The sequence below is a fragment of the Staurois parvus genome, unplaced genomic scaffold (assembly GCF_062004578.1).
Source record: "Staurois parvus isolate SC_StPar_1 unplaced genomic scaffold, SC_StPar_1.0 ptg000192l, whole genome shotgun sequence".
Taxonomy (NCBI): domain Eukaryota; kingdom Metazoa; phylum Chordata; class Amphibia; order Anura; family Ranidae; genus Staurois; species Staurois parvus.
The window spans coordinates 10,613,971-10,633,425 of record NW_028317988.1 but is presented as its reverse complement, the minus strand read 5'-3'; the positions used below and the strand labels follow the sequence as shown (position 1 = coordinate 10,633,425).

The window sequence follows — 19,455 nt, the reverse complement described above, 5'->3', positions numbered from 1 at the left end:
ACGGGACCGAGGGACAGGTGAGTGGTTGTTTTTTTAAAAGTCAGCAGCTACAGTTTTTGTAGCTGCTGACTTTTATTTTTTTACATTGCGAGTAGAACTCCGCTTTAAGGTACTACATGTTCTAACAGTGCAGGTTGCGAAGAGAGGAGTGTGCCCATTCATGTGCAGGTTCTGCAATGTGAGGTATTGCACAAGTTGAACGTTATTTGAACTGAAAATACAGATGAAATACCTCTTATCAACACTTCATAAGAGCCTCTTGCTTGGTGTTTCAAGGAATGATTAATGTACTCGAAACAGCGGCATTTGTAATCTTCATTTGGCATGCAAAAACTATTCAAGAAGCAATCATTCAAACGTGATAAGATGTTTATCATAAACACCTTATAGGAGCACATTGCTTGGTGTATTGAGTACTTCAAACATTCAGTAAACTTTGACGTCCTATAGAGAAGATCCTCCAGAATAGCATCCTTCAGTGCTTCCTAAGGTCCAGCAACCCAACTAAACGGTTGCCTTCCTTTTTTCTTTTTTTTTTAAATCAGGTAAGATTTATTGAAAACTTCTTAAAGTCATCCAGAGCAAAATAACAGGCATAGAACATTAACAATAACAGTGCTTGTGCATCCTAGTAAAAAGACAGCAAGGTACAGAAACAGACGTAGCAGTACAACATTACATCGCCCTCAATAATACCAACCATTTATAGACACTACCAACATTTAGCAGTTCTAGAAGTCTATCCATTACAAGATCCATAGAAGATAAACCAGGTGTAGCCAACCAATTATTCCACACCCTATTATTTGTCAGGGCACCCTCTATGCTGGAAAATAAGCTTTTCTAAGTGTAGCATATGGCCCATATGTTTAATCTCTTCCTGGTGTGTCGGTGGTTGTTCTGACTTCCAATAATGCAGTATAAGGTTTCTGGATTAAAATAATGTTCTAGCAATAGCTGCCTTGGAATGATTTGTCAATTGGGGACTAGCTAGCATACCTCATAAGCAAGTTTTTGGGTCTAGGGGCAGATCTAGTTTACGATATTTAGGACAGTAGTCCAATACCTGTGAAGTTTCAGGCACTGGCAGAGCATGTGTACCCCAGTCTCTGCGACATCTACTACATAGAGGAGACTCCAGAAGGCCCATGGTGTTCATTTTAAGGGGAGTCTAGTGAACTTGCAATATAATATACCATTATGAAAGGGGCACATTTAGGGAACTTAAATGGACAGACTTTAAGGCGCTTTCCCTTTGGCCTTCCTCTAATGACCCAACATCCCTCTCCCATTTTTCTTTTACTTTCCATGTGTAGTCCTCTAGGTATGTGGTGAGGAGCATTCTATACCATTGAGAAATGAGTCCCTTAGTAGTAGTTGCATTTTCAAAAAAATGGAAAATAGGGATAGTAGATAAATGCCAATATCAGGAAGATCCCAGTGCAGCTAATGCATGCTTAAGCTGTAAATAATAGAAATACGTGGATCTTGGCAGGTGAAATCTGGATTGCTCATCTTCCTTTAAACAGTCTATAAATTCAGCATATGATCTTAGCCACATGTGCTAGCTTGCAACAATATAAGAATTGTCACGTTTCAAAAACACTTCAACTCCAAACAAGGACCCAGTTTATATAAGATAGGCATCTCATAAGAGCACATTGCTCAATGTATAGAAAGGTATTTGGAGTATGTGTCTATACAGCCATACAGATTATAGACACCCACACCAGGAGGAAATATTCATCAACCAAAAGTGATAGTCAAAGGTACTGCTGTTAGACTGTAGAAAACTCTTGTTTGGAAGCATGTTGAGGTGCATCTAAAATGATCCATAATACAATATATATTCATATAGATTTTTGTAAGGACTGTATTGGTGTCTTATTTTGCAAATGTGCCTCCCGATACTGAATATAAGGATGCATCTACAGATGTGACCAGATGAGTGCAGATAGTCTGTACAACAGAAACAGCTGCTGGAATTATTGCGTTCCAGATGTAGTAGAAACAAAGTGAGCTTTAGTAGTTTCTTTGCAGACAAATCGGGGTTTATTTACTAAAGCTGGAGAGTCCAAAATCAGACTCCCTTCTGCATAGAAACCAATCAGCTTCCAGGTTTCATTGCCAAAGCTTCATTGAACAAGCTGAGGTTAGAAGCTGATTGGTTTCTATGCAGAAGGGAGTCTGATTTTGGACTCTCCAGCTTTAGTAAATAAACCCCATCTTGTCCATAGGGCCAATCCTACTTCTATAATAGAAGTAGCATCCTACACATAAGGGTCACAAACAAAAGATCCTAATGCAGAACCCTATGCATCCTGCTGATGAGTTGCTTCTTTTTTTACCACTCCAAAAAAGCCATAAGGTGAAACATACTAGCAGGATGCAAAGGATGACTTGTTAGCTCTTGGAGCTTCTGTTTATGACCCGTGTGTTAATGACACTGCTTTCATTATGGAAATGTGAACAGACAAAATTTGTTTGCTTAGCAGGGACCTCTGGACAAAAGTCAAACCTTTGATTTCTGTTGAGGGGACATTGCTGCAAAGCTTTTCTTGATCACCATTTGCAGCCAATCAACTACAGCCACCAATCAGTGTATTCTGACATCTGTAGGTGCCACTGTCAAAATTCAATGTCCCAGCGGTGGGATTCTTCTATGTGTGGAGGGAGACAATACAGTGCCTTGAAAAAGTATTCATACGCCTTGAAATTTTCCACATTTTGTCATGTTACAATCAAAAACATAAATGTATTTTATTGGGATTTTATGTGATAGAGTCAGACCATCACAAAGTGACACATAATTGTAAAGAGGAAGGAAAATGATAAATGGTTTTCAAATTTTTTTTAAATAAATATGTGAAAAGTGTGGCGTGCATTTGTACTGAGCCCCCCAGAGTCAATACTTTGTAGAACCACCTTTTGCTGCAATTACAGCTGCAAGCCTTTTTGGGGATGTCTCTACCAGCTTTGCACATCTAGAGAGTGACATTTGTGCCCATTCTTCTTTGCAAAATAGCTCAAGCTCTGTCAGATTGGATGGAGAAAGTCTGTGAACAGCAATTTTCAAGGTTTGCCACAGATTCTCAATTGGATTTAGGTCTGGACTTTGACAGGGCCATTCTAACACATGAATATGCTTTGATCTAAACCATTCCATTGTAGCTCTGGGTATGAATACTTAACATGACAAAATGTGGAAAATTTCAAGGGGTATGAATACTTTTCCAAGGCACTGTATGTTGATTGAACAAAATGAGGATGATCACACACAGATCAGAATTCCTCCAGTCTGCTGAACCAGACAAATTTTGACCCATCTATGGCCAGTTTACGACTCCCTCTGCTCCTTTACACACAGCAGTTGCACAACTACAATAGCTTCACCAGCTATTCCCCCAACATGGCATAATAGAAAAAAAAACTGACAGAAATTGTAACTCTTCCCCACTCTATCAAAACTAAAAAAAAAAAAATATTGATGATGGTAGGCTTTAAGAGATCAGGTTGGAAAGTCAAATGTTTTCTTTACAATTTAAATCCTGCCGCTAAAGCCTATTGGAAGATAAACAAACCTGCTCTTATCTCCCCACAATTCAATTTATTAGACAACCCTGGTGGACATGGAGAAACACCAGACAGAGCAGCCAGCTGTAAACACTCCCTTGGCAGACATTTAGTGCCTTTCAGCTTTGCTGCTGCTGTGATTAAAATGGCTAATTGCCTTTGAAAATAGAGAATGGAGTTGCACAGCTCTGCTTCCAGGTCTGCTCATGAAAAATCACTGGGAGAACTCATTTTATTATTTAAAGGGGCACCGAACAAAAATATGCAAAAATAGACAGTTCGTTTTAAAGTGAACCCATACTTAAAAATTAATATAAAGCAATTGTGTCTAATGAGGGGCAGCACAGTGGCTAAATGGTTAGCACTTCCACCTGGCAGTACTAGGGTCGTTGGTTCGTATCCCAGCCACGGCACCTCCTGCCTGGAGTTTGCATGTTCTCCCTGTGCCTGTGTGGGTTTCCTCCGGGTACTCCGGTTTCCTCCCACACTCCAAAGACATGCTGGTAGGTGAATTGGTTCCTGTCTAAATTGGCCCTAGTATGTGTATGAATGCAAGTTAGGGACCTTAGATTGTACACCCCTTGAGGGTTAGGGACTGATGTGAATGTACAATATATATGTAAAGCGCTGCGTAAATTGGCGGTGCTATATAAGTACCTGAAATAAATAAAATAAAATAATGAGATTGACATGTAAAGCATGATAGGTTGTTTTTGGGTACACTATGCTAAATTGAGGTGTAGGACAATTCAAGGGTAGACCAGTTTGCACTCTGGTATTTTCACCTGTCTCCCTAAGCTGTCAATACACTGTTTGAATTTCTGCCGGTTCTTAATGAACCAGATATAATTCGCTTAGTGGGTGGCTCCAGGAGCCCCCTCCCCACCTAAAATCCTTCAGTTGAAATTTGTCAGCGATACAATGGCTTCATCCAATCAAATGCAACCACTGTTATAGTATTCTGACAGCCACTGATGGTCAGCTGTACCTTCCTGGTCTCTCGTAGTATTCCAGTCCAGGGAAGTTCACAAAATCTCAGATTCCTCAATATAAGTACACTGAACTAGAATTTTTTTTCATCAATAAAGAAACATGAACTGCTACCAGATGATGTAACTATAAATTGTGGGAACTAGCAAAATCAGCAGGGCCCAAATTTAAGGAATGTGGCAACAGATGAGATTACCTTTCAGTTGCATTCATGTCACTAAGTCCTTTGTGGTTCTCAGGGAATAAATCAAACTAAAGTTGCACTTTTCATCAAAATGCTCAATTCTTCACAGCCCTTTTAGTATGTAGGACTAGTTCAGATGAGCAGTGAAATAGAACTTACTGCTCTGCACTTCCTGGGCAGTGTAATGGAATATTTGCGCTAGATTGTGTGCGTATGTGTATCCTATATATTATTTGTGTGCACTTCTGTGGCTGGTGCATGGATGTTAGTTTGTAAGCTCCTTTGGACGAGGACAGATATGAATGATTATATTTAATTTGTAAATCACTGCGTATTATGTTGGCAGTATATAAGTAATGAAATACATTCACTTTGTTTAGAATTATTTGGTATCATGGTATCATCGTTGGCTAAATCAGTTTGGAGCCGGACAGCACCAAGACCTCGTCTGGTAATAGCCTCTATTGCATTTGCATGTCCTGCTGTCTCTCTACCTGAAGACTTGCAGCTTTAAGAGAGGGATTTGTATATTGCCAGCAGTTTGAGCAGCACTTACAATCTAAAAGGGAGGGTCAAGTGATACAAAAGATAACTGTTAGGGATGTGCTGATGTAGAGAGTAAAATATAGTATATTAGTTAGAGGCAGGGTAAGGCTCCCTGCAGAAATGGGTTTTCAGTGATCGCCTAAAGGCAGATAGAGTAGGAGACAGTTGGAAAGATTTGGGTAAGAAGTTCCAAAGGATGGGAGAGGCTCTGGAGAAGTCCTGGAGGCAAACATGGGAGGACAAGGGAGCTAGAGAGCAAGAGGTCTTGGGAGGACCAAAGAGAACAAATTGGTTGGCTAGTGATGTAGCTGGGGGCAGAGTTGTGGATGGCTTATTCGTTACAGAGCAGAATCCAATAGAGGGACTGGCAGAGCAGGGTAGTGGATACTGAATGGTAGGTGAAGCAGATGAGTCTGGCAGTAGCATTCATGATAGAAGGGGGGATAGCCTGTGTAACAGTAGACCAAAGAGGAGGGATTTGCAATAGTCAAGTGAGAGATAACTAGGAAGTGAAGTAGTAGTAGCAGTGCATTTTGGAGATGATACAGAGGTTGAGGCAGCATGATTTGAACAGTGATTGGATGTGAAGCCGAAAGGTGAGTTCTAAGACCATTATTAAACCTAGCACCCTGGCAAGCGTGATCTCTGTTTTTGAAAGATTACGTTTGAGGAAGTGATATAACATCCATACTGATATGTCTCTTAGTAAGACAGTCATGCAAAAGGACACTAATGGGGTGAGCTGAAGGGTGGAAAGATAGATTTTGGTGTTGTCAGCATAGGAATGCTTTAGGAAGCCCAGAGAGGATATCAGCTGACCAAGGGAGGAGGTGTAGAGAATAGAAGAATTCTGAGGACAAAATCTTGGAGGACCCCAACAGAAAGAGAGAGAGAGCAGTGGAAAAGGAAGTGTTGTAAGTGACATTGAAGGTGTGGTGGTTAGTGGAGAACCAGCAAAGAGCAGAGTCGCAGAATGCAAAGGAATAGAGTTTTTTGAGGAGGAGGAGGGGGTGGTCAACTGTAGGGAGCATAAAAGTCTAAGAGTAAGAGTACAATTTAGTGACCATTGGTTTTAGCAGTTAGTAAATCAATATTTATGGGAGAGCAATTTCTGTGGAGTGTTGCAGGCAAAATCCAGACTGCAAGGGTCAAAAAGGTTGTTATCAGTGAGGTGGCAGCTCAGGCGCTTGTAGACTAGGCATTCAAGGAATTTGGAGGTAAACCAGTTCAAAGAGATGGGTTTTAGTTTGGTAAGATTGGTGGGGTCTGGGGTGGGCTTATCAAATATAGAGGTGAAAAGTGCATATTTCAGAGGATTGGGGAAGATGGCAGTAGAGAGGGAAAGATTGCAAACGTGCGTTAGAAAGTGTAAGATTGAGCAAGAGGGTGACCATAGTAGTTGCGAAAGAATGGGGTCCAAGGGACAGGTGAATAGGTGAGCATTAGAAACAAATTTAGCAACCTCCTCTATGGTAACGGGTTAAAAGAGGGAAGTATTGAATGTGCAGGTGAACATGGAATGTTAGGTGGGGGAGATATCTGTACAGTGGAGATCTCATCACAAATTGCATCAATCTTATTTTTTGTTTTATATAGCACCAACAATTTGTGCAGCACTTTACAGGTTCAATTTGCATGAATCTCTATCTTTCAGAATGGTTCCTTTCTTGTGACCATTTTTTTCCAAAGAACAGCAGTTTGTTATCCTACAAGTATATGGAGTACTCAAACAGCTTAACATATAAACATATATATACTGTATATCCAGCTAGGGTAATGGAAATTTCCTTGGTTGACTAAGGATTTCTCATGGCTCACCGGACATGCACAGGTTGTATACTGTAGTTTCCAGCAGACTGTAGATGTGTTTATGAGGCAGTGTCTGCTTTATTGCCACCACTGTAAGCACCTGCTGTCATGGCAGCCATCTGTCTGCAGAGCTCTATCAATGGGTAAAGCTATTCAAAGTTACAGCCTGTTATGTTCCCAGCACTGTACAGCCTCCTTGTTCAAGCAAAGCTATGAGGTGTTAAATACTTTTAAGGCAATACAAATGGTCTTGAATGTCATTTTTTACACTTGCTAGTTGTGAAAAGACCAGCAGTAAGTCTATTGGAAGTCAGGTCAACAGAAGGCTCTTTGAGTTTTTAAAGGGGAGCCGCAGATTATATGAAAATGTTTTCCAACAATACAAAAGGAGCTGTACTACCATATAGATAATGTGCAATGCATTAAACATGTGAAGATGTAACAAGGTACAAAATTAGTAACACACCCGACCTGTAGAATTTAGCACCCTTCATAGGGCTCCCATGCATGTTTGAACCAATCTTCCATGAAATATTTTAGGAACACTATTTCATATTTTCATCATTCATGATAAAGTGAATTTATTGATCAAAATTACACATTTCATTATTCAGTCTTATAGAGGAAGGAGTTAAAATCACAGTTGGCGGTCTCAAGGGCTTATAATGTATGGTATTCTTATGGTTCTTTTCCCTAAGATGAATAAAAACTATATGGTCCTATGTCAAATTATGCCAACCTACCCACGCACCAGGAACCTACCTACCACTGGGCTATAAGTAAGTGATAAACTGCATAACCTAAGGATATAACTGGAGGTGTCACACCTTTTGTTCATATGTCTGGTCTTATAGGGGTTTATTTACTAAAGCTGGAGAGTGCAAAATCAGACTCACTTCTGCATAGAAACCAATCAGCTTCCAGGTTTCATTGCCAAAGCTTCATTGAACAAGCTGAGGTTAGAAGCTGATTGGTTTCTATGCAGAAGGGAGTCTGATTTTGGACTCTCCAGCTTTAGTAAATAAACCCCATAGTGTCCACATCTAAAGAAACAGTAAGATTGTTAATAATAGAGGAGAAACCTATCCCATTCAGACTGTATAAGGGCTTTGGCTCTATGCTCTAAACCACTGAGGACACTAAAAGGCCTAATCTAGCCCTGAAGCCCAGCTCCAGTTGTATCCTTGAGTTATGCATTTTCTCACTCAATTTGGCATTTACAGTATACCATATGGCACAATTTTTGCAATTTTAATTGGGTTGAGTAAAATTGATGCTTTACCCCAGTGGTTCCTGGTGCATGGGTAGGTACACACCCATTCAAGTTACTGCATCCTTTCATTAAGATGCCTGGATCCAAAGAGAATCAAAAAAGTCCTACACATCTCAGCACAGTTGCTGTCTTTATTTGTATAAACCATTGAAATGCAGGTAAAAGGATAAAACCCCAGCTGTCAATTTTCTTTTTTTAAGGCTACCAAACGTATAGATCAGTTATCAGTATCTAGATTTTTATCTTACAACCCAGGAGCATTTTTTACAAATAAGGACAATTACCACATACATGAGTGTAGGATTATCCATTAGACCATTTAATGGATGAAACGGATGAATAAAAGATGTAAACTGACGAAAAACTGATGTGAACTGATCCATTTTTTTCTTGGAAAAAACATGACTGAACTGATGAAAAAAAATTAACGCCCGTGTGAAAGGGGCCTAAGAAAACTAGACTAGAAACTCTTACTGTCTTATTCAGTAAGACACAACAAGGATATAAGAAAGTGAGGGGAAACTCTGCAGTTTGGGGCAGACAACTGTAGAAAACCAGCATAGGATTCATACCCTCTTCCACTTACACAGTAAATTTGATTTGTTATCCTCTAAGCATATGGTGGCCTCCAAGGACGGTACATTATGTAAGCCAATGAGACTGAGCAGCAGGCACATACTAAGTTCGAAATGAGCATTCGAATAGATTTTAAACTTTCAGTTACATCACTGGAATTGCTTCCTTTCATTTCAGTTGCTGGTTTCAAGGCCAGACTGAGCAGGACACATAGGAAATGAACTGAAGCTTTCTACATCCAATGGTCTGTTACTTCAAGGAACATTACTTTAAGCCCATTCATACTCTATGATGGTATTCTTTACATTGGCAGCTTTCATTCTATCCCCTTGTTGTACAGGATACTGACATAATCGTCTTGTACATACTATGGGCCATATGTAAACCCTGGCAGAGCCAGACAAAAATAGCTTATTCAATATACATTAAAACGCGAAGCCTAATGAATGAGTGACTGATAAAAAAAAAAACTGTCTACACCGTTGGTGTATTCAGGTGTTACCATTCAATATGGATTAGCGGTTCTTTACCGCCAACGTTTAAATATAATCATCCTGCCATGGGTTTTCTATTTGATGGCAACCTCCTGAACATATTGCTAATGCATGCAAAGATCTGTAAATGGGGACCGCATAGTCTGGCCTGCTCACTACAGACAGAAATGTCGACCAAGCAGATCATGGAAAAAACCAAATGGACAAAACAGCTCAGATACGTAGCTCCCCTAATGTTTTTTGGATAGAATTTTACAACGTGATAATATTGTTTTTACTTCCATTAAAGTATAAGTTTCCCCCAAGTTTTAAGGTTAGTGTTAGACGTCAGGTTCGGGGAAACCGTTACGTTGAGCGGTTTGCTTGAGGTTTTTCATTGTTTACAGGTTGGGTTGAGGTTAACAATCTGTAATTGTCTTACTCTTTTTTAAATGTGACGCATAAAGTTTTTGGGTGGATTTAATTTTTTTGATGTAACATTAATATAACATAGAGTATAAAAAAAAATATATATATATTTAATTTCTGGTGTCAAAAAAGCAGGAAACTTTTCAGAAGCTGAAAACCAACATACTGATTTTGGTAGTCTATGCTTCCAACCACCAGTTACCAGCTGTAAGTTTCTGTTCTCTCTTAGATTGTAAAGTTCTTTTTTCATAATTATTATTATTTTTCAGGATTTATATAGCGCCAGCAGTTTGCGCAGCGCTTTACAAAATGAAGGTAGACATTACAGTTACAATACAATTTGATACAAAAGGAAACAGCAGGCCCTGCTCATTAGAGCTTACAATCTAGGAGGAAGGGTTGAGTGATACAAAAGGTAATTGCTGTGGGGGGGATGATCTGATGGAGGAAATAAAAGGCAGTTTACTAGTTAGAAGCAGGATAGGCTTCTTTAAAGAGAAGGGATTGTCTAGAGGTGGATAGATTAGGAGATAGCTGAACAGTTTGGGGTAGGGAGTTCCATATGATGGGAGAAGTCCTGGAGGTGAGCATGGGAGGAGGTGACATGGGAACTAGAGAGCAGAAGGTCTTGGGAGGATCGAAGAGAGCAGTTTGGTTGATATTTTGAGACCAGGTTGGTGATGTTGCTGGGGGCAGAGTTGTGGATGGCTTTGTAAGTTGTTGTTAATATTTAGAATTTTATTCGTTGGGCACTTGCCTATGGAGGGATTGGCAAAGAGGGGTAGCAGACACTGAACGGTTGGCAAGGTGGATGAGTGGATGAGCCTGGCAGCAGTATTCATGATGGACTGGAGGGGCGATAGTCTATGTAAAGATAAGCCAATGAGGAGGGAGTTGCAGTAATCGAGGCAAGAGATAACTAAGAGTGAATTAGGAGCTTTGTGGTGTCATTGGTTAAAAAGGGGCGTATTCTGGAGATGTTGAGGTGGCATGATTTGGACAGGGATTGAATGTGGGCCTGAAAGGATAGTTCAGAATCCAGGGTTACCCCTAGCACCCTGGCATGCGGGGATGGGTTGATTGTGGTGCTATTATTCATGTTATTTGGGTGTGCTACTGAAGGTGTGACCTAGTAAATGGATGGTACACTTTAGTTTAAAGGATATGTTCACATTTTAACAAAAAATAATAAATGCATATATTTATGCAGGTATAAAAATTTGCATTTATAATTTTTTGTTTCTGGAGACTTTAAAGCAGTCTTTCTCAACCTGTTCCAGACAGAGGAACCGGTAAGATAAGTTTCAAGTCTCAGGGAACCTCTGCTAAAAAGTATTATATCTACAACTCATGATACCTCGATGTGATGATCAATGGGAATAATGCTCCTTATACTTTTGGTTACTGGGAAGAATTACCCCCTTAGCTAAAAAGATCAGTGGTGTCAGTGAGAACTTATCTGAGAGGCAGAAATTGCTTATTGCTCAAGGAACCCCTAGCAACCTCTGGAGGAACCCTGGTTGAGAAACCCTGCCCTAAAGCTTTGCACCAGCGATCAGCAGATTAATTAAATAATGCAGGGTCCTGTGATTAATTTATTAGGGGTGATTAGTAGTATCTAGTAGCACAATTGGGTAAGTGTGAGAATTTTGGCAGGCATGTCCAGCCTTTAGAATAATGGAAGGATGCAGGAAGCCAGAATGTGATTCAGCTAACTAGTAACCACACAGAGCTGAAATATCTACTGTGACTCCTTGGTCAGGAGGCCATCTATGGTTCTGACATTCTCCAGCCTTTGGAAAATACTATCACTTTTTCCCTTTAAAATACATAATTTTCTTTTCTTTGTATTTTCCAGTGTGGAAATCCAGAGCTCAGCGTTAAAACTCTCCTCTCGATTGGTCATCGGTCTTGCTGGGAAGGATGAGGAGGTAAGGTAAAGCCTGGAACATTACCGTGCAGCAGGTGTCTCTCGATTTTCCATCTGTATGTCAATCTATTGTAAGCCATCATTGCCGGCATTTATAAGTTAGCTCTATGATCCAGTGCTGACCAGGGAGCATTCCAGCTGTGTTGCTCTTCTGCAGAGGGACGTTTAGAGGCTCAAAAATGTTCAAGTGTAAAATTCCTGGTGCTTTCCCGCACTCGGGGAGCCGCAGGTTGTGCGCACAGCTGGCCATGCAAGTGAATGGCTGCATGTGGCTGTGCGTATGTAAACACCAATGCTCCTGTTCATGGATGGATACCCACGTGTACAGCGTATTTCCTTGCATATGAAATTTGTCCCTTCAGGAAATACGTTATACACACACACGGGCAAACACTGATGCACAGGAGCATCCAGATATAGCCATTCTCTTGTATGCCCGGCTGTGCACACTTCTTTTGTATTCCCTAGTTTGGGAAAGTACCAGACATCTTATGCTTGAGCATTTTTGAGCTTCTAATCATCTGTGTGCATGAGGCCTTACAATTAGCTATGATCATTTTTGTTTTATGTACTGGAGCCATTAAACAGACCTGTCATAGGGCTTCTAGACCGAACACAGTTTTATGTAAACACCCAAGGAGGCTCCAGTGAGTGAAGCCGAAATCTCTTGCCTGCCCATCCACTGACTTGGTGTTTTTTTTTTTTTAATTGTACAGTTGCATTTGGTGTTATATTGTATTTGAACACAGATAAATCTTCCAGCATCCAGGACGTTTTTAGGGGTGTATACCATCCAGCCCACAGATTACTTTTTTATGTTGAACATGTGCACTAATCAGCCATAACATTATGACCACCCTCCTAATATAGAGGGTCCCCCTATTGCCACCAAACAGACCCATTGCGGTGTGGACTCCAATACACCTCTGAGGGTATGTTGTGGTATCTGGCACCAAGCCATCAGTAGCAGATCCTTTAAGTCCTGTGAGTTCCAAAGTGGAGCCTCCGTGGATCAGACTTGCTTTTCTATTGAAAATAGAATCTGGGGGCCGAGTCAACACCTTTTTCCATTGATCCGTTGTCAAGTTTTGATGCCCATGTGCCCATTGTAGGTGATTTTCTCTGTGGACATGGGTCAGCATGGGCGCCATGACTGGTCTATGACATTGTGCATTGTGTGCTCTGACACCTTTCTATTGGAACCAGCTTTCATTTTCTAAGAATTTGAGCTACAGTAGCTCTTCTATTGGATGGGACTACAAGGGACACCCTTCGTTCCTCATGTGCATCAACGAGTCTTGGCTACCCATGGCCCTGTCACTGGTTTTCCTTCTTTGGACCACTTTTGGTCAGTCCTGAGTTCTGCAGACCACAAACATCCCATAAGAGCTGCAGTTCTGGAGTTGCTCTGACCATTACAATTTGGTCCTTGTCCAAGTCACTCACATCCTTAATTGCTTCCGGATTGCTCACTGTAGATCTGCGCCTACAGAGTGGCCCCACTTTGCCGGATCTTGTATTTGATCAGCATTTCCTGGTAGGGGCGCAGACCTGCTGCCCTGGCTGTGCTGTTATATTCTACAGCATGAGCCAATCAGCGGGTCCTGGCCAATGATTTATCGTGAGGATCTGCTGATTGGCTGAGTGAATGACTGAAGAGAGCTCTGTGTTGGCAGACAGTACAGGGCTCTCTGCGAGTGCAAGCAATGTGGCTTCTTTTCTCTCTGTGAAGCAGGGGGTGAAAAAAAAATGAGTCACATCCTTTAGTAAACGCAGCACACATTACATACTTTACATTTGTTAGGCAAGCTCACCCTTTGATTGCCCCTAGATGTTAACCCCATCCTAGCCAGTATCATTAGTACAGTGACAGTGTATAGTATTGGCACTGATCACTATATTAGCCCTGGTTCACACTGAAAGCAGCTTTGAAATTGTGCTACTTCATTTGAAGTAGCGCAATTTCAAAGCTGCCAGTCAGTGCAATTTCATGCGCGGCTTTCCTACATGTGTGGGACTCGATGCACAGATGTCAATGCAAGTTGCACATGAAATCACAAAAATAGTGCAGGAACCTTTTTCAAAATGTGTGCAAATCGGAGTTGCACTGATATGAACAGTTCCATAGGCACAAATAGGGTGTGACTTGTCATGTGCAGGGGCGGACTGACAACTCATGGGGCCCCCGGGCAATAGGGGATCATGGGGCCCATTGTGTCCTTGCCCAAACTCAAAAAAGCCTATGAAAAAGGTACCAGGGGCATCTCATGGGGCTCCCTACTGACCCCGGGCCCTCGGGCAGTGCCCAAGTTTCCAAATGGTCAGTCCGCCCCTGGTCATGTGATTTTGAACTGTCAAATCGCATTGGTGTGAATGGGGCTAATCCCTGGTTCACACTACCGAGACTTCAGGTGCGACATGCGATTTACAAATATCACCTGTAATGTATTTCTATGGCATTTTAAGTGGCGTAATTTGAAAAATGCTCCTGCATTACTTTTTCACCACTTCAGTGCAATTTAACTCTCATAGACTAAAACCTAAATGACACTGAAATCCCACCTGTGTCTATATCAGCTGTACTTTGAAGTCAGGCTTTTAATGGGACCAAATCGCACCACTTTGAAATCGCAATCGGCGTGAACCAGGGCTTGGTGTCACTGGAGATGTCAGTGTCATTTAGTCAATTCCCACAAAGTGTCAGTTAGTGTCAGATTGCCTGCCGCAAATCACAGTTCCACTATAAGTCGCTGATCACTGCCAATACTAGTAGAAAAAAAAAATCATATATATATATATATCAATCATAGTTTGTAGACGCTAAAACTTTCACGCAAACCAATTTTTTTTTTATCCAAAGACATGTAGCAGAATACATTTATTTGCTTTGCAAAAGGCTGTTTCCGAAACGCGTCAGTTTCATGGATTTTATATCTTCTACTGTGTGCTAATAAAGACATTTTGATTAAGAAATGAATTGCCGGCTATTTTGCTACGTATTTTGGATTGAAAGGTCAGCCTGAGCACCAGCCCCCCACTCACATTTCTCCAATTGGCAATAGAGCTTGGGTGAGTTTTCTTTGTATGTAGCAGAATACATTTAGGCCTAAATTTATGAAGAAATTAGATTTTTTTTTTTTAGATGTTTTATTGGATATGTTTTATAGCAGAAAGTAAAAAGTTTTTTTTTCAAACTTTTTAGTTTTTTTTTTAAATTTATATAATACAAACTAAAAACCCACCAAAAGAAGTTTATATTGCTGTGAAAAATATCAATTTGGGCAGCACAGTGGCTAAATGGTTAGCACTTCCGCCTGGCAGTACTAGGGTCGTTGGTTTGAATCGCACGGCACCACCTGCCTGGAGTTTGCATGTTCTCCCTGTCCTGCGTGGGTTTCCTCCGGGTACTCCGGTTTCCTCCCATACACCAAAAGACATGCTGGTAGGTTGATGGGTTCCTGTCTAAATTGCCCTAGTATGTGAATGTAAGTTAGGGACCTTAGATTGTACACCCCTTGAGGGTTAGGGACTGATGTGAATGTATAATATATATGTAAAGCGCTGCGTAAATTGACCGCACTATATAAGTACCTGAAATAATAATAATAATTTCATTTGGGGACAGCGTTGCATGACCATGCAATTACCAATTAAAGTAACGCAGTGCTAAATAACAAAAAATGGCCTGGTCATGAAGGGGGTAACATTTTCTGGAGCTTAAGTGGGTAACCTTGACCATTTTTCTGCTTTCAACACTTTAACTTCAGGGACAACATGTTCACTTACTGCCTAATATGCCCCACCCACTTTCATGTGCCATTGTAATCAATGTTATTCACTTTACCTGTCAGTGGTCATAATGTTATGGCTGATCGGTGTATAAAGCATGTTATTTGGAAGAACAGCTGTGGTTTTTACACACATAAAAAAACCTACATCAGTCTGATGACGCCACAGTACTTTCTGGAGCTTTAGCAGTTACATAATTATATAGTTAGTATGGTTGAAAAAAAAGACCAGAAAAAAAAAAGACCAGGCATTGTGACACCTGATGAACATTTCCGAATGTGTCTATAGATAATCTCCCCTGTGTGGTTTCAGGGTCTTTTCTCTTTGCTGTTCTGATTTGTTTCGCCGAATCATTTGATTTACTTGTAATTATGATTTCAGTGAAGATGGCCTCCTGGAAACCCTATAAAGCACATACAAGTGAAGGTGATGTGCGTCATTCTCCCGGAGCTTTACTCTTCTTATTTGTGTCACTGATTGCAACGCTTCTGCTTTGGTTTAGACAATTAAATTGTAACTCCACCATAAGAATATATTTGTAGCCATCAGCTGGAAGACTGAGCTTGTTCACACTAGATGCAGCCCAGTTTTTTTTTTTTCTGCATCAAAAATGCATGTACAGTGTTTCCCATGTATTCCAATGGCCCTGGTTCACACCAGTGCAGTCAGTTCTAGTGCAGAAAAAAGTAGCACATTTTTATTGCACAGAACTGTCCTGGAACACAGCAAAACGCACCAAAACAGAGTGTGGTGTGAACTGTAAATAAAAGCACATCTAGAATGCATTTTTGTGGTGTGAACTGGTCCTTCAGGTGGAGCTCCACTCAAAAGTGGAAGATCCGCTTGTTTGTCTCCTCCCCCCCTCCACTGCCATATTTGGCACCTTTTGGGAGGGGGAGCGGGTACCTGATTTTGACAGGTACCTGCTGTGACGGACCCCCAGCCCATCTCTCCAATTCGTGACTAAAGGACTAGCCAATCTAAAACCCAGCTGTCACATGCGTAACAATGCCGCACTCAGCTGCACCCTGCACAAAGATTTTCCAGCTAATGGACCACAATCTATGTACCGCAGCCTGAGAGCGATTGTTACTGGGTCAGGTTAATTACGCAATTAACCCTTCACACTGCCACCACCGCCTTTTTGTACAGAGTAGGAGGAAACTCGGCAATCTTAGCAGTAACACTATGATGTTTGAATAAGCGTCTGTATACACACTGTCACAGCAGGCAGATGTATGCAGAAGTTTCAAAACACATAGTAGCGCTCTTCAGAGACAGGGATTCTTAGTTTGCATTAAAGAGCTTTAGAAACAGTTCAACACTTTTCAGATAATAGGATTTATTACTAAAAAGGTCAAAATGGTACAAATAAAATATTTACAGAAAAAAAATGTAGCATATATATATATATATATATATATAAACACAGAGAGCAGAAACACAGCAGAGAGATAACAGAAAGAAGTTGAGGGAGGTAGAATACTTGCCGTCAGCCTTGGTTTAAGCAGATTCAAGGGTCCTGAACAAAAGGGTGCCTTTTCTCCCAAAGTTGGTTCCTGATGTTAAAAGGGAGATCTCTTCATCTTACTTCTCCGGGCCTGACAGCCTATTTTGGAGTCCTCCAGCAGGGGGCGTCTACTGAAGCCAAGGGCCAATCGCCTCATTTGGGGAGGGGGGGTTTAGGCGGAGACCCAGGCTAAAACCAAAATCCCTCCCAAGTTATACCAAGGTCAATAACCTTCCCTAGGTACATGTAGCATCCTATCCACTGGCAGGATAATATGCAGAACGATATTGTGAACTTCCAGACATCACATATGACATATCTGGCTGTGATGGTTAAGGAGATATCGCTTTCTGCACTCGGGTAGACATTATCTAGGGGTGTAAGGTATCAGGTGACTTGTATTAAAATGACCTCTCTGAATATATGTCTTGTTTTATGGCATGTATTACCAACGAGAAATTATGAAATTGTATGAAAAAGTGTTTTCAAATGGGATGCAGGTTTTACTGCTATTTCGGAATGCGTTTGAAGTCCAGTGACTGACGAGTTTATAGCTTTATGATCAGCTTCAGAGCAAGAGTTTGCCAGACACACTGGAATCAGCTAATTGGGTTTACAACCATGAAGGATATCCAGCTGTGTCCTGGGCACTCCTGAACCCAGCACACAAGGACCACGTGTCACTCAACAGAGAGGGGGGGCTGATTTGGAGTGAGAAATGATACAAGATGGAAGGTCTTTACCAAAATGGATGTTCGCATCCATATTTGTATGTACAATTGCTACACCCGCTCCCACTTCTGGCTCAGTTCGCCGCGGCGAAGTAAGACGGACGTTCTGCCCCCTCCTTCCTCCCGCAGTCTCCTGGGAATCTTCACAGGTCCCAGAAGACTGCGGGACCAATCAGAAGCTGGCACAGCCTGGTGCACACAGTTGTGATGCAGGCGCCGGAGAGAGAAGAGGCAGAGAAGGGACGGTGTGGGTGAGCACATCGCTGGACTCTGGGACAGGGGAGTGTGTGTTTATTAAGTCAGCAGCTACAGTTTTTGTAACTGCTGACTTTTAATAAACACAAAACTAACTGGAACTCTGCTTTAAAGTGGTTGTAAAAGCCTAAAGTTTTTTTTACCTTTATGCACTCTATGCATGAAGGTAAAAAAAACTTCTGTGTGCCGCAGTGATTCCACAGCCCCCCCCCCAATACTTACCTGAACCCCATCACAAGTCAGCGATGTGCACGAGAGCCTCGGCTCTCTGGATACTCTCCCTCATTGGCTGAGACAACAGCAGGAAACATTTGCTCAAGGAGCCAATGAGGAGGGACGGGGCCGAGCCACGGCTCTGTGTGTGAATGGATATGCATAGCAGTGGCTTCAGAGCAAGCCTGCTTGGGTGCCCCCATAGTAAGCAGCTTGAGGGAGGGGCCAGGTGCACCAACGGGGGACTCTGAAAAGAGGAGGATCGGGGCTGCTCTGTGCACACAGCTGGTAAGTAGAACATTTTTGTTCTTTTAAAAAGAAAAACACCATAGAAATGTGGTCCAGATGCGTTTTCTGTATGCGTGTTTTTGATGCGTTCCATTTCATTTTTTCCCCCTCTCTTTTTCTTCAACTTAAATCTTGACATACGCATTCCGGTGGGTTTTTGGTGCATTTCGGTGTGTTTTTTTATGCATTTACTGCGTTTCAGTACAGTTCAGTGCAGCATGATCTACTTTTTCTTCTGGAACTGACCACACTGCTGTGAACTACTGTATGTCATTGGAAACCATGTAACCTACTATCAATGTGTTTTTGATGCAGAGAAAAAATGCATCGGACTGCATGTGGTGTGTTACTTTAAAGTTTATGAGAGTGTGAGCAAGTGTGCTGTGTAACCATATAGTTAGTCTGGCTGAAAAAAGACCATCCAGTTCAACCATAAAAAAAAAAAAAAAGAAAAGTTATAATCCTATACCCACAGTTGATCCAGAGGAAGGCAAAAAAAAATCCTATAAATGTTAGTATCCAGTTATATTCTGTGTATCTAAGAAAGAATCCAGAACTTTTTTGAAGCAATCCACTGAGCTGGCCAAAACCAACTCTTGAGGGAGTCTATTTCACATTCTCACAGCTCTTACTGTGAAGAAACCTTTCCGTGTTTGAAGATTAAATCTCTTTTCCTCCAGACGTAAAGAGTGCCCCCTTGTCCTCTGTGATGACCTCAGGGTGAATAACTCTACACCGAGTTCACTATATGAACCACTGATGTATTTATACATGGAGATCATATCCCCCCTTATGTATTATACATGGAGATCATATCCCCCCCTTATGTATTATACATGGAGATCATATCCCCCCTTATGTATTATACATGGAGATCATATCCCCC

The 19,455-nt window shown here is 41.3% G+C and overlaps 1 protein-coding gene across 1 annotated transcript in view; it reads left to right on the top strand.

Annotated features, from left to right (window-relative positions):
• THADA (THADA armadillo repeat containing) overlaps window positions 1–19,455 on the top strand; it is an 870,089-nt gene that overhangs the window by 683,220 nt on the left and 167,414 nt on the right. Inside the window, exon 34 of the mRNA XM_089677843.1 lies at window positions 11,712–11,784. Coding sequence (XP_089533969.1) covers window positions 11,712–11,784 — 73 coding nt within the window. The remainder of the gene's footprint in view (window positions 1–11,711; window positions 11,785–19,455) is intronic.